Genomic DNA, 17,220 nt, shown 5'->3' on the forward strand with positions numbered 1-17,220 from the left:
TGCTACAAATAGATCAGGTTGAATGAGCAACCTCTGGCTAAAGAGATCATATGTTGTGTCCTGTCAATGGTACTGAGCTCGATGTATGGACACATCATCATCATCATCATCATCGTTTAGCGTCCGTTTTCCATGCTAGCATGGGTTGGACGGTTCGACCGGGGATCTGGGAAGCCAGAAGGCTGCACCAGGCTCCAGTCTTATCTGGCAATGTTTCTACAGTTGGATGCCCTTCCTAATGCCAACCACTCCGTGAGTGTAGTGGGTGCTTTTTACGTGCCACCCGCACAGGTGCCAGGCGAGGCTGGCAACGGCCACGGTCGGATTGGTGCAATTTACGTGCCACCGGCACGGAAGCCAGTCGAGGCGGCGCTGGCGTAAATTTCTAACACTGAAACAAGGTTACAAATTTGGAAATAAGGTAGTGAAATCAACCCCAGTACTTCACTGGCCTTTTATGTTACCACAAGGGATTGTATTCCAACACCTTAACAATTCTGTCAATTTGGTTCTTAAATAGGTATCATGTCATGGTACAGCTTACAACTGTATGTAGCATGAACAATGGAGAATTAACAAGTGTTTTGTCTGCTTATGTTAAAGAACATGCAGACTTATTCACAGTGGCCCCACAATATCACAGTGTAGCCCCTTTGTATCACTAACATGGCCCCTTAATATTACATAATGGATTTCATATAAGGTTTTGTTTCAGCAATATGTCTATATCACAGAGAAAAATCATCAACAAGTTCCCTCCCCCAAAATTTCAAGCCTTGTGCCTATAGCAGAAAAGATTACTATTATTATTGAGTGAGAGAGCAGCACACACCATCAAAGTGATGCTGGGGTACAAATAAATAAAGCATAATATACCCATCATGACTACCCATCAGATAAGGTTACACCAGGCACATGCATCATATGCAACATAGTGACCTCATATCAAGATAAACAGTGCATGACCTTGCAAGTGGGGCCCAGTTAGAAGTTTCTTCAGGTCAAGTAGCCTATTCCATTCAAAAGGTTCCTGAATAAGGGTTGTTTAAGAATGATGAATGAAGCACTCATGTTTCCAGGGATGAATTATTCAAACCCCAAAGAATCCCTCCCCTTATTATTGTTGTTTCTGTTGTTATCATCATTATTTAAGTGACAAGCTGTTAGCATGCCAGGCAAAATGTTTAGAGGCATTTCGTCTGTCTTTATGTTTTGAGTTCAAATACCACCAAGGTTGACTTTGCCTTTCATCTTTTCGGGGTCAATAAATTAAGTACAAGTGAAACACTGGGGTCGGTGTAATCGACCAGTCCCCTCCCAACAAATTTTAGGCTTTGTGCCTTTAGTAAAAAGGATCATTATTATTATTATTATCATTTTACTGTCTTTGCACAGCTTCTAATGCTGGAAATGTACTACAGTATCAGCTGTTCACTACCAGTGAACTAAGGTAACACCCCTTATTTGTTTCTGCTGCTATTTTTATTATTATTATTATTATTATTATTATTATTATTATTATTATTTTAATGTCTTTGCACAGCTTCTAACGCTGGAGATGTACTACAGTGTCAGCTGTTCACTACCAGTGAACTAAGGTAACACCTCTTATATTTTGAGCACCATCCAGATTATTCGAGCAGTTCCAAGCAGTGCTGTTTTCTGCAAGTGCTCCACTCTTATTGCAGCCCCTATTTGTTTAATGTACTTCTCAAGATTTTTACTCACTGTTTCCAGGGCTGTGACAATTATTGGTACTACTACCACCTGTCATATCTATCGACTTTTCTTTCTTCCTTATTGCATACCTTACATTCATTAGTAATATGCAATACAGTTTCACCATTTTGTTCACAAATTCTGCACTTGTCACTTTTTGATGTGTTGTCTATTCTGTATTTGATGTACTTGGTTCTGTCTGTGTCACTTTTTGGGTGGAATATCCCATATCTAGTCAGCAACTTTCTTGTCTTTCTGTCTAAGTTGTTTAGTTCATCTACTGTCCATGCGATTACCCCTGCTCCATATCTAAGGAGTGAAACTGCCCAGGTGTTGATAGCTTCAATCTTATTCCATCTGTTTAATTTTGACTTAAGGATCAGTCTCAGTCTGCGCAAGTACTCCACCTTAAATTTTTCTGTCATTTCTTTCTCCATCAATTTATCCATTTCCAATATCCCCAAGTATTTATAGCCTGTCTCCCCTATCTGCTTTATAACCTCCCCTGACAGTATCACCCATCCATACATTTGACTTTGCCTCTCTTCAAGACTAACACACCACACTTTTTCAGTCCGAACTCCATTCTGATATCAGCACTGAAAGTATACACCATATCAACAAGGGAATTGACGTGGGATTCATCTTTACAATAAAGTTTGAGGTCATCCACAAATAACAAGTGCTTTTCTTTCCTCAGAATCAGTGTTAGTGACATCATGCATAGTACAAAGATCAATGGGGACAGGCACTCCCCTTTGAAGATGCCTCTCCTAATTTCTATTATCCCTAAGCTTCTTCCATATGCTGTTCCATCTTCCACTTCGCCATACTTTTTCCAAGCAATCACTCAATATTCAATGCAATACTAAATAGGTTCATACATTCCATAATCCAAGAATGTGGGATCATATCATGCACCTTACAATAACTGATCCATATCATGGCTTAGTTAGTTTTCTTCCTTTTGCAGTCTCTAAGTACAGTTTTGTCTACCAGGAGTTGATCCTTGGTACCTCTGCACTTACGCTTGCAACCCTTCTGCTCATGTGGTAGGACTCCATTTTTTTCCAGATGTCCTTACACTGACTCTGCGACTATTCCAGTCAATAATTTCCCCATAAGTGGCAAGTAGGATATTGGCCTGTAATTGTCTACTGTATTGCCTTTTTCGATGTTTGTCAAGCACAACACTATCCTACCCATTGTCAACCACTCAAGTGTTACTTGATTAGCATTTAACAAGGTGTTGAGTTGTGCAGCTATTCATGCAGGACATTCACCAAATCTTTTGATCCGGTAGCCTTGAACTCCATCTGGTCCTAGGGCCTTCAAGTTGCCCATTTTTTTGCTGATTTCCTTCACTTCCCTAACTAGGACAGACTACTGTTTGTCTCAGTTCTTGTAACCATTCAGCATTTTTCTTGTGCTCCTTGTCTTTGCTCCAGATATCATTCCAAAACCTTTGACCTTCAATGTTATCTGGTATCAACTTTTCATCTGTATACTCTCCATTTATTTCTTTGTAGAATCTCTTCTGATCTACTCTGAATAACCTATTCTTTGGTCGTATCTTGCTAGTGTGATTGTTCCTTTGCACAAGCACAGGTTCTGGGCTGAGAAGCCATGATGGCATAGATGTTCCTGTAGCTGAATGTCTTTGATAGTTAAAGAGATGTTCATGAGGAGTGGCATTGGTGGACATACAAAGTAGAGATCTGATTGAATGCAACACGTCTGGAAGAACGGTTTCCCATGAAGATACTGGAAGGGCACAAGTTTTCAAAGAGAATAGTACTGGTTTCCAAATAGTACCATTATATCTTTCTACATGACTGTTCTCAGTAGGATTGTACGGTGTTATCCTACTCCTTACTAAGGAGCCATTCTCTCAATTTTGTAGGCATAAAGGTAGTTCCATGATTGGAATGTACATAACTGAGCATACTAAAAACTGGAAACAAGTCTATAAAACATCTTATCACAGTCTGAGCTGATGTGTCAGATACTGGATAACCAAACGGAAACCGAGAGTATTCGTCAACAGTTGTTAGAAGATTAGGATGCTTCGTGGAAGGAATCAGGCCTCTGAAACTGATTGAAATTCACTTGAATGGCTGCATGGCCTTAATTAAATTAACTAAGTTTGGTTTATAATATTGTGGCTTCACTTCTTGACATACAGAGCAATTCCTACAAATTTGTTTCACGTTCTCCAACGAATATGGAAGATTTTTACTGCGGACGAAATGATGAAGGCGTACTACACCAGGATGGCACTATGTTGCATGTAACTAATGAAGTGAACATGAACTGATTGCTGAACAGCGTACCCTTATGAATGCATCCGGAACGATATTACTGAATCTTGGGTGATAGTGAATATCATATGGGTATGGAGATAATGCAATGCGCCATCTCGAAATTTTATCATTTTTAATTTTGCTCGTCACTTTATAATTATACATGAATGCAACAGGACATTGATCAGTAATTAATGTGAAATGTCTACCTAGAAGAAAATGTCTCCAATGATGAATTAATTCAATAATTGCTTGGGCTTCCTTTTCAACAGAGGAGTGGTGCTGTTTGCTACCTTGTAGCATGCGAGAATGGAATGCAACTGGTTTTCCATCTTAATTTAGTGTTGGAGATATAGCAAAATTCGAAGCATCCGTCTCAACAGTAAATAAGAATGTTCTCATCTACTATTTGAATGGCAGCATTAGCTAGTTCTATCCTCGATGACTCAAATGCTTTTACTTGTTGGCTATTTAGAGGAAATTTTGATACATTATTGAAAGGATATATTTTGTCAGAAAATTTGGAAATCCACTTAGCATAAGAAAACAAACTGACTATATGTTTTAATGATTTCTGGTTGGTTGGTGTAGGAAGACTGAGGAGTGGAGCAAGCCTTTCTGGGTCAGGGCTGAGAGTATTGTGTGAGATACAGTATCCAAGAAAGACTAGAGTTGTTGTTGAGTAAATGCATTTCTTTTCATTCATGGTGAGCCCCTCACTTTTTGCTGCTATTTCACATTTTTCTAAATTCTTATCATGGTCATTTTGATCTTTCCCACATATAGTTAAATTGTCTATGAATGGGAATGTATCTCGCAGCTTGTATTTACTCACAAAGTCATCCATTAGATGTTGGAAACATGCACTGCCATTAGTTACTCTGAATGGCATCCTATAGACTGCCATAATTTACTGTCAGCTTTAAAGGCAGTGAATTGATCTTTCTCTGATAGAGGAATTTGATGGTATACTGAACATAAGTCTATAGTACTGTAGACCTTATACTTGGCGATGGTGTTTACTAACTCATCGATTTTAGGAATAAGGTAGGCATTAAGCTGTGTATGTGTTAATTGTCTCTGAATAGTCAATCACCATTCTTCGCCTTTTTCTCTTGAACAACTAGCACTTGTGATCTCCAAGGGGAGTTACTGGGTTCAATAATGTTCACTTCTGCCAGGTGGCATATTTCTATCTTGAATAGCCACAAAACCAACATTGAGAGGGTTTTCTTTTTTGGTTCACAGCAGAGTGTTCTTCTGGTTTTGAGTAATCAATTGGCTTGGCTACAATGGGTGCTGTTGGACTGAAGTTGGCACACTCAGAATTTGAAAAGACACTGGAATCCTGTTGTGCTACATCAAGTGAACGTGCTTGATCATAAGCTGTACTGAGGTCAACACTTTTGCTTTCTAATAGTCTTTGTCTTATCTGATTCAAAATGAATCATTTCAGATCAGTACTGCTCAGCATTCACTGCAACAAAGTCATGGTCTTTCGCTAGTATTTTGAGTTCATGTAAGTTTAGAGATTCTCTGGGCTTTTGTTTTCTTGTGGCCAAAAGATGGCATGTCATTATGATGTTCTTAGGTTTAATATACACACTCTTTACTGTATTTACAACTTGTTCATAGTTCTTAACTTCACTAATGTATTTGTATACATTTCAGTTCTACATAATTAATCAAAAGATTGAGGTTATCGATAATTCTACCTTCCTGCCCTGGAAGTGAATCTATAAAGTTGGTGAAAGTTCTAAACCAATGATTAAAAGTCTTGTCGACATTTGAAGAGACTGCACTGGTTTGATCATATGATTCAGATAGATGAGGACAGTTGCATAAGCAAGTGCTGACCACTTAAAGTAGAGGGAGATTGTGGAAGAGGGAGATCCAGAAAAATATGGGATGAAGTACTGAAGGCTGATCTCAAAACACTGAGCTTTACAAAGGAGATGACAGAGGACCAAAGTATGTGGCACACTGTTGTATTCAAGAAGACCTGCCCACCACAACAGAACTGATATCCTAAAATCAAGGTACCACATAAAGAGCATTGGTGTTGGTACTGGTGTCACATAAAAACACTAGTGCTGGGGTCATGTAAACAGCACTAGTGATAGTGCCATGTAAAAAGCATTGGTGTTGGTGCAACATAAGAGTATTGGTGAAGGTGCCACATAAAAAGCACCCAGTACACTCTGTAAAGTGGTTCACACTAGGAGGGGCATCCAGCTGTAGCAACCAAGCTAAAACAGCCTATAGAACTTGGTGAGGCCCCTGACCTTGCCAGTTCCTGTCAAGCTGAAACCCATTCCAGCATGGAAAAATGGACACTAAATGATGATGATAGGCTTTATTTCTTTTATCTCCTTTTTTGTCTTCCCTAACTAAAGGCATTGTCCAGTTTTCTTACTCTACTCTATGTTGCCTGAGATATACCAACACGTCATATGTGTGTTTGCGTATGTTGATAAGTGAGGGGTGACACTTGATAATGTAGTTCAATACAACACTACAAAAACTGAAGATAGTGACAGCCGAAATGGCTTTGATTATAGATCTGCTGGGTCTAGGTTGACTTGGGGCTAAACAACAACATAAGCAGTTGTTGTTTTAGTGATATTCCCTGCAACCACTCCTCACAGTTAACTTTAATGTTTGTGACCTAATAAATAATAATCTGAAAACGAAAACAAAAGCCATAAGAAATAGTATAGTGATAACTTTGGCCTCTACTTTCTCTCCTCAGCACCATTCCAGTCATAGAAAATACCGCTTTGTTTATTTTTCTTAATATAATCAAATTACAATTTCCATGGCAAGACAGACTTGATTCTGCAAGAAGGAGGTCACAGTTAAAAGTTGTGAACATGATAGCCTTAAATTTACTCCCTGTAAATTCAACTGAAAAGTGGGTTAGTTTGGAATTTTGGGGTGATGGGTGTTGTTTCGAAAGTAACATTAACATTTTATATGTATACAACTATATGTATACACACACATGGTTGACAGTAAAGACGTTTGCCTTGTAATCATGAGGAGCTACATTTAATGTTACCACAAGTCCCCTCTACAGTTAGAGTCTTCTACCATAAACGCAGGCCAACTAAAGCATTGTGACTGAAGTTGGTCAAACTGGAATTTTACTGAAATCTGTAGCATTATCTAATAATGACCCAACTCTGCCATATAGTATCATGGTAATTCTCATTGAATATCAAATTAACTGTACAAGAATCTACAAAATACAGAATAATTTAACAAACTATTTAAAATGGTGGTAATTAACCCTTTAATATTTAAAATATTCTACCTATTATCTTCGAACCAGCTAGATCTGGCCTCTCACACCTACTCTACAATGTCATTTTAAAAATGAAGAACCACATCATTGAAATCTCAAAGCTATGAGATAGTGCATAGATATTCAAAACAATCCAAATAAATAAGCATTACAACTGACAAAGTAATTTGAATGCTAAAGGGTTAAAACATTTTCAGAATTAAATATTTCAATAAATTAAAGTGATACATTGTTATGTGATATAAAAATGACATGAATAAAAATTCTTTTCTTCATGTAGATGTGTGTGTATGTCAGGTGTATATAATTGTTTCCAAATATCTTTTACATACTGGAAGTGATTGGTTTCATTATCACTGTTCAATGTCGGTCTTCCATGCAGGAATGGGTTGGATAGTTTAACAGGATCCAACAAGCCAAACAACTACATCAAACTTCAGTGTCTGCTTTGGCAGGATTTCTATAGCTAGATACCATTTCTAACACCAAACAAACAATGTACAGAATCTACTGGGTCCTTTTTGCAAAGCACTGGCACAAATAAAAGTCACCAGGTTGCTTGCAAGACATAGAAAGAGAAAAAGAAACCTTTTAGCGGGAAATGGTTTTATGCCAGGTGTTGAGAGTACAGGCATAGGTAACCTTTTTCAAGAAATGGGCCACATGGGTCATAGCACATCTTGCTAAAAAAATTCAAGGTAATTTTCCATTAGGCATATCATTCAGAAAATCCTATGGGCTGCAACCTGCAGTTTGCCCATGACTGGTCTAAAGCATGACAGAGGGTCAGGTATAGGTATCTTGCTATGGTTGGATGATGGCAGGGGGAATTAATGTTTCTCACTTTCAGCAAAACATAAAATGGATGATGATGACATCATTTCCAATATACATTGGAATATTGTTAAATAAATGACACCTATTTTGCTCAATCACTATGTCCATTTACTTATGTCAACGATCTTAGATTGGATGGATGAAGTAAATAATTGACAAGGGTAGAGAGGTGAGCTATGATACATGAATTTAAGGAAAAGTATGGGAGAACAGTATAGAAAGTGGTGAAAAGCTGCAGAACAGTAATAAAGATACACAAGGGAGGAGAAGGATGAGAAAATGAGAAAAGAATTATTGAAAAATAAGTTGCATGAGTGTGAGGGGAAAGACAGTCATAGTGCATAGGGAGAATGAGAAATGTATGGTGGTGACATTTAAGGATGATCAATGTGAAATATGAGTGGAGAGGGAAAATGTAAGGAATGAAAAATGGATGTCAAATGAAATGGCTCAAAGTCGTGAGGAAGATAACTGATATCATAGGAAAAGATGATGAAATATGCAGTCTTGTCCTCAATTACAGCAGCAGAATATTGCAGTTAGGCAAGGTCAGTGATAAAGATAATGGGTAGTGGGGAAAGCTTGATGAGGAAATTGAACAAGGAGCCCAGTTATGCAAATACACACACACACACACACACACACACATTGCGCTTCTAGATCTTCATTTTTAGTAAGACAGGTGAATATTCTCAAGTATCAAATATCATCAGTCATCCCAGTCCTTTTGTCATCACCTCTGTGAAGTTAAAAACTCCATGATCTGACCTTCTTTATACAACTGTCCTCATCCATACACACCATATGTTTTTACAATCTGCTTTTCATTCTGAAAATAAAACCTTTTGTTACCAACAGAGGTAATAGCTCTTTCTCAAGCCTGTTCTTATTCTAACAACTGTACTTTCAATACATACACATTCACTATAAATTAGGTCATCTAGCTAAGAGAAGCTATTTACTACTTGTATGGAACCTACAAGACTTTGTGAGCATTTGACAAAGTTTATTTCCCATGTGTTCTTAGTGCTTATTGCTTCTGAGCATCTGCCACATACAAAGTGTAATCTCTGTTTATCTTCCACTGTATCTCTTGTAAGTTCATAGTTTGCATTGGGTACATCATATGGAATTCATAACAGCTCCTTTTCTATATGTTGAGCGAGACCATTTCCCTGATGGAGGCAGAGTTCTGTTTCTTTTCCTACTCACTAAAACTTTGTTAACTATGTTAACTTTGAGTCCATTTGTGATTCCTAGTTTTGCTTCCACACCTAGAATTTCTTTTCTAATTGTTCCACAGTTTCAGTTATAAGAACAAGGTCATCAATATAAAGGGCAAAGGAAACAAGTTTTAAACTTCTCTGTAATAGGGGATTGTTTGGCAGAATGTTGAACAGTTGTGGATCCTTGAAACCCAAGCTGTTATAAGTACTGGGTCCTGATTCAAGATAGAGAAGATGTGATCTTTGGTAGTATACAGTGCTGTCCTGTTCAGTGGTTAGTATAGCCTACAGTTCCAAAGTTGGGAGCCAGACCTCCCAGGATCTCCCATATCTATATCACTGTATATCTTTCGTGCCTTTTCTCAAGGGAGTAGAGTACCTCTCCCAGTAGCTCATCTGTTTCACCAAGTCAGTCTTCTTTGTGTAGTGGTGCTGGATTGCTTCAAGTTCTGACACTAGTTTGATGCTCTGCAGTGACCACAGTTGAGAGCAGTAATCCAGACAACTGAAAACAAAAATTCTCCATAGGAGTAGCAAGGTATTGTTTTTTCATGGTTCTGAATGATCTCAGAATCCATCCAATTACTCACTTGCAAAGTGTTGCCATCTTGGTAATACGCACATGGAATGTTGCATCATTACTTGTATGGATTCCTAGGTCATGCACCAACTGATTCTGGGATTGCACTATCCCCTGGTCCTGTGTATTCTGATTGTATTCTCTTTGTGGGCCAATAGTGGAGTGCTTGAAACTTCTCAGAATTGAACTGCATGTTATTTTCACCAGCCCATTTGTATATTGCAAACAAATCATTTTGCAGTTTTAGTATGTTATCAGGGTCCTTGACTACCTGTGATACTTTTATATCACATGTGGTGGTTCCCTCAAACATGAATGCCTGACGTCATGTCTGAGAGAGTCACTACAAACAGTAACGGTCCCACTACAGTTCTTAGAGGGATTCTGCAGTGAATTAATGCCTCTCCCAAAGACAGTTCACTGACAGTGCCATTGACTGCAACTATCTGACTTCTGCCTTTTAAAAAGTCATGCAGCCACTCTTCCAGTTTTCCAGTGATACTAAAGTCACACAGTTTGTGACATATCACCCTATTATCAACTTTGTCAAAGACTGACAAAGTTGAGATATATCACATCCACATTTGAGTAGTTGAACTATTGTTTCAGTACCCAGTCGTAATGCTGTAGTAGCTATGTGAAGCAGCTTCTTCCTGGACAGAAGCCATGTTGTATATTTGTGAGCAAGTTATTCTCTTCCTGGAACGTGATCAGTCTCCTTCCGACAATGCATTTCATGACCTTGCTAACATGTGATGTCAGAAAGATAAGCCTGTAATTTTTAGCACCTGCTCGGCTTCCTCTTTTACAGACAGGGTATATTATACCCTCATTTAACAATTTGGTCAATTTAGCACATGCAAAGAAACTCTGTAAAAACATCTGAAGTAGTGAGAGCTCTCTTGCATGCCTTTAAAAGAACATGTCGGAAATCCATCTGGCCCCATTGCTGAGTTCCAGTTCATCTCATCAACAGCCAATATTACATCTTTCTCTTTTATGTCGATGTAATTGATGGTTGCCTCTTTCCCACATAGATCTGCAGTGTTGAATAGCTTATGAGTCTTGCTTATTTGCATGTTTCCCCTAGAGAGGTGAAGACACTTTTAAATTGTTCATTTAACACTTTACTTATCTTCGTGGGGTCTACAATTAGTGAGCCATCACCTTCAAACAGTGACACTATCTTGTAGTGCACTGAGACAGATTCTTTTGCAAACTTATAGAAGGCTTTAGGATTCATTTTTATATTTTCCACCATCCTGGTTTCTTTCTACCCTTACCTTTTATGGGAGAGTTTGAGTTTATCTCTAAAAGTGCCTCTTTGAGGAGGGATTTCTTGCTGTCATTATGTCATCTTTTTAAGCAATTAGAGATCTTTATTCTCCATCTCATACAGACGCTCCTGTCTCGAGGAACAATATTTTTGCATGCAGTCGCTCTCTTTTACTGGACAAATTTAATGCAAATGGCTTGCATTAATGACATTAATTTTTTAAAGTTTCATATAAATGTCTTGCATAGAGAAACTTGTAAGCAAATTTTGCTGGAGTATCATCATCATCCTCATTTAACATCTACCTTCCATGCTGGCATGGGTTAGACACTTTGACAGGAACTGACCAGGCAGAAGACTGCACTACAACTGACGTCTGGTGCAGTTTTTTCAACTGGATGCCCTTTCTAATACCAACCACTCCACATAGAGGACTCAGTGCTTTTTACGTGGCACCAGCACAGGGGAGATCAGTTTTGGCATGATTTTTACAACTGGATGCCCTTCCAAATGCCAACCTGTTTACAGCGTGGACTGGATGCTGTTTATGTGGCACCAGCACAGGTAGGGTCACCAAATAACTTGAAACATAAAGATCCTTTGAGAGGGCATTAGAGGAGATGATTTTGTATGTTTTTCAATTGACTTCCAATCTGCCTATGTGTATGTGTGTGTAAAAAATATATATATACATATAAAATTATATATATATATATATATATATATATATATATATATACATATAAAATTATATATATATATATATATATAATATATATATATATATACATATAAAATTATATATATATATATATATATATATATATATATATACATACATACATACATACATACATACACACAAAATTATATGTATACATATATCTATATAAAATCTATCAGCTACCAATTTCCCTCACAAGGCCTTGGCCTGAAGCTATAGTAGAAGGCATTTACCCAAGGTTCCATGCAGTGGGACTGAACCCATGACCACATGGTTAAGGAAGCAAGTTTCTTAACTACAGAGTAATGTCTGCACCTTATATATGTGTATGTGTGCGCGCATACATACACCAACACACACATAGAATGAGAGAAAAAGTGATATATAATATATATATATATATATATATATACAACATACATACATAGTGATATAACAGAGACAATTATGTTGTGTTTGAGATATATTTCTTGATATTTGTGTTCCTGTATCTGTCTGTCTGTGTATCTGTACGCGCGCGTGCATACATATCGTGTTGTATACGTTATACAGTAATTTATACAAATATGTGCATATAAATTTCAGTGGTGTATACATGTGCATGCGTATGTATTGTATGGTAATATATACAAGCCCTATATTGTAGTAGAATATATACCTATATATAATGCAAGAGAAACGTATGTTATATATAATATCGAGAAAACATAGATAGATAGAGAGATAGATAGCTAGATAGATAGATAGATAGATATATAGATGGATAGATAGATAGATAGATAGATAGATAATAGATAGAAAGATAGATAGATATAGATATGTATACTGTATAGACATGGAATAATATGTATATAAGTACATGTAGGTGCGTGTGCCTACAGGCATACACATTGTTTCTTACCTTATCCGAGTTCAAATCCGGCTCGTCCTGTATTAACCGGTACAAGAATGACTTCTGATCGCGACATAATGTCGTTCGAGTGGTCATAAATATTGTTCCACCAACATTTAATTTCACCCACTCGTTCTTGCGACATCGAGCGGGTTGTTGTTTGCTTGTATTACTGGAGCAGTCTTTCGCAACTGATTCGTTCGTCGCCATCTTCCTGGCTGCTCTCCCTTGGCTCACTTTAATTACTTCACTTTATTATTATTATTAATAATATCACTACTATTATTATTATCACTAATAATATCACTACGGCCGACACTAGTTACTGCTGCTGCTGCAATTATTATTATTATTAATGTTCTTGTTGTAGTTTTCGATGTCGTTATTGTAGTTGTTCTTATAGGCGTTGCTATTGCTATTTATCACAGCTCTTTTCTCCACATCTCACTTCCTCTCTTCTTAACTTTCACCGACAAACCAAATAAACCCATACACTTCATGTTTCTCATCACAACCAAATATTACAACTCCTCGCCACCTTAAACTATTTTTATTAATCATTCTTGACACACATCACACCCGGGCCCACAGACTTTACATCATCCACTTGTGTCTACCTCACCGTTCCGAGTTCAATTTCAACCTCCGATCTACAACGCTTCATTGAATTACTCCAGAAATTAATCAATCAGCATTGCCCTCTTCCCATTTCAAAAATTTCGTTTTGTCTAATTAAAATAAATCATTATTTCATGTTACTAATAAACATGAAAATATATTCCCCGAGATAAATACTAATTGTATGACTTTATAATCTTGTTAGATTAAATGGAAATGTTATTTCAAACGGTATAAAATTAATCAGCGAAATATGAAATTATTTACTGTTGATTAGATACTTGTATTTTTTCGATTAAAATTCTTCCAGAACCTGAAATATTAATAATTTCCCACTTCAATTCTGAATGCGTTTGGAATTTGTTTCTTCTCCTCAGTTCTTACTTCGTTTATTTCCATTTAAGACTATTTATAAATACGTATATCTTATAAATCACTTCATTACCCTCTCTACAATTATTCTTCAGCACAATTATTATTTTTCCTTTTATATTCTTTGCGAGAAAAAAAAAATGGGAATGTTAATTCAAAGAACCATTCTGTTTCTGCGATGTAAATGAGGATGGTTACTGTTTATAACAGAAATTAAAGGTAGTTGTGATTTAATTTTTCTTAATATAACAGAATCTTAATATCTTTCCCCAGAGCAGAAAAATATTCTCCTCAGACAAAAAACAAATTAATTTTTAGAAGAAAATAAAAACGGTAAAAACAAAATCAGTCAAAAAGACAGTGATGTAGTAAGGGAGATAATCCAGTGGGGTTATGTTCACTGTGCTCTTCCTTTGCTTCTTTATGTAATGTGTGTCTGGTGGGTGTATATGTATAAATATATTCGCTTGTATGGCTTACATACACAAGTTAAAAATTATACACTTCCTTCTACTCTTATTACACAAATAATAATGTCAAGATACTGTTTTCATAAACGATGATGCAACACACAGAAACACATTCAAACGTGTGTGTAAGCTTATATCAAATTAATATATTCAAAATTATAAACAGTATGATATACAATTATAATAAATTTAATTTCAAATTAATCAATTGACATTTAATTTGTTTATGGGGATATATTGGATGTGTATATTCTTATGGAATGATTCTGCATTTCATTGAGAATGTGACAAGAATCTTACATTAAAAGATTTGAAAAATACAAATATTTTCATTTAAAAAGGGGGCGGGGAATTTAATTGGGCTGCTGGGAGGGGACATTATTTTAAAGATATATTTCAATTTTAAATTATTGTTGTGAATTTATTTTAATTTTAAAGGAAATATATTTTCCCTTTTTACTTAATTAGTATTAATCCATTATCATCTACATGGGTGAATAAATCATATTTTTTTAAGAACTAGAAGAAAGCAACAATTTATATTAAATTTTTATAATTTGGAGGCAAGCATACTTAATTAAATCAAACCCAAGTACTTAACAGAAACTGTATTTCATCAGCACTGAAAGAATAAACGGCAATATTAACCTTTGCAGAATTTCAGCCCAGAACATAAAGGGCATACTTAAATACCACAAGGAATTTTCTTTGGAGTTCTACCACCCTTCTTCATTTTAATTATAAATAAAACAACATAGGCGCAGGAGTGGCTGTGTGGTAAGTAGCTTGCTAACCAACCACATGGTTCCGGGTTCAGTCCCACTGCGTGGCACCTTGGGCAAGTGTCTTCTGCTATAGCCCCGGGCCAACCAATGCCTTGTGAGTGGATTTGGTAGACGGAAACTGAAAGAAGCCTGTCGTATATATATATATATATATATGTGTGTGTGTGTGTGTGTTTGTGTGTATGTGTTTGTCCCCCTAGCATTGCTTGACAACCGATGCTGGTGTGTTTACGTCCCCGTCACTTAGCGGTTCGGCAAAAGAGACTGATAGAATAAGTACTGGGCTTACAAAGAATAAGTCCCGGGGTCGATTTGCTCGACTAAAAGGCGGTGCTCCAGCATGGCCGCAGTCAAATGACTGAAACAAGTAAAAGAGTAAAGAGTAACAACACTAACAATAATTTCCAATTTTGGCACAAGGACAGCAGTTTTAGAGGAGTGGGATTAAATCAATTACATCGATCCAAGTGTTCAACTAATACATATTTTATTTATTTGAGAAGGACGAAAGGCAAAGTTGACCTTAGCAGAATTTGAACTCAGAGTATAAAGATTCAGAAGAAATGTTGCTAAGCATTTTGTCCAGCATGCTTGATTCTGCCAGCTTGCCACCTTATAAAAAAATAATAATAATGAAATTATTGTATACTGTGCTCAAGTGTACCACAACTTGTCAGAAAGTGCATATAAAGTGTATGCAGTAATGTACAAATGTCTGGAAAGCGAACAATGTAATGATAACACCACAAATAATCCTTATTTTGGTATAAGGCCAACAATTTTAAGAGGTGGGGAAGTTGATTACATCAACACCAGTAAGGAGGAAAGGCAAAGTCAATCTCAGCTGAATTTGAACTCAGAATGAAAAGACAAATGAAATGTTGCTAAACATTTTGTCTAGCATGCTAACAATCGTGCCATCTCACCACTTTAATAATAATAATAATAATAATAATAATAATAATAATAATAATAATGATAACAATAATAATAATGATAATGATAATAATAATAGATCAATACTAAACACAGAGCTCAATGCTAAAAACAAGATAATAGGTATCAACACTTTAGCTGTCCCAGTTATAAGTTACAGCTACAATATCCTTAACTGGACACGAAATGAACTGACCAAAATAGACAGGAAAACAAGAAAAATAATGACAGGATCTAGGATGCATCACCCAAAATCTGACATAGAAAGACTATATATACAACGTATAGAAGGTGGTAGAGGCCTTATACAGCTGGAAAACTACTATAAAATAACCACCATAGGACTGCAAAAATATCTACTTCAGAAGGAAGGAAAACTGATCCAGATAGCGGCAAAACACGAGCAAAACAAAAAACTGTTCTCAGTATTTAAGGAAGCTGACAAATACAAACAAGAAATCATACCACCTAATAAACATGAAGAAGAAGAAGAAGAAGAAGATGAAGAAACAACAAAAGCTATAAAAAAAATGAAATCCAAACTAAAAATAGAACAGCAACGAACCATGATAAAACGATGGCAAGAAAAGCCCCTTCATGGTAAATACTGGACTAAACTAAACGCAAAAGAAATAGACAAAGAAAAATCCCAGCAATGGTTGAGAAGCTCAGGACTCAAAGCAGAAACAGAGGGATTTTTAATTGCAGCACAAGACCAAAGCCTCCCCACCAGAAATTACCAAAAACATGTAATGAAAAGAAATATTACAAGTAACTGCAGAATATGTGGAGATGGACAAGAAACAATAAATCATATTATCTCTAGCTGCCCAGTCCTGGCTAAGAAGGAATATATTCACAGACATGACAGAGTTGGAACTTACATACATTGGAAGCTATGCCAACATTATGGAATAACAACAGAAAAAAGATGGTATAAGCACACACCAGAAAAGGTCACAGAAAACGAGAAAGCAACCATACTCTGGGATATGCCGATACACACAGATAGAGAAATTAAGGCCAACAGACCAGATATAGTTGTCAGAGACCATGAAGAAAAAAAATGCTTTCTAATTGATGTATCAGTACCGGCAGATGACAACGTGTCTCTAAAAGAAATGGAGAAACTCTCAAAATACAAAGACCTGGAAATAGAGGTAACTAGAATGTGG

General features: G+C 36.6%; 1 protein-coding gene across 1 annotated transcript in view; it reads right to left on the bottom strand.

The window, feature by feature from the left end:
• Positions 1 to 13,108, bottom strand: part of LOC115215616 (BTB/POZ domain-containing protein KCTD5) — a 57,678-nt gene extending 44,570 nt beyond the window's left edge. Inside the window, exon 1 of the mRNA XM_029784842.2 lies at positions 12,874 to 13,108. Within this exon, the coding sequence (XP_029640702.1) occupies positions 12,874 to 13,074 (201 nt within the window). The 5' untranslated portion in view covers positions 13,075 to 13,108. The remainder of the gene's footprint in view (positions 1 to 12,873) is intronic.
• Between the last annotated feature and the right edge of the window lie 4,112 nt (positions 13,109 to 17,220).

Source organism: Octopus sinensis, linkage group LG9 (genome assembly GCF_006345805.1).
Source record: "Octopus sinensis linkage group LG9, ASM634580v1, whole genome shotgun sequence".
Classification (NCBI taxonomy): Eukaryota; Metazoa; Mollusca; class Cephalopoda; order Octopoda; family Octopodidae; genus Octopus; species Octopus sinensis.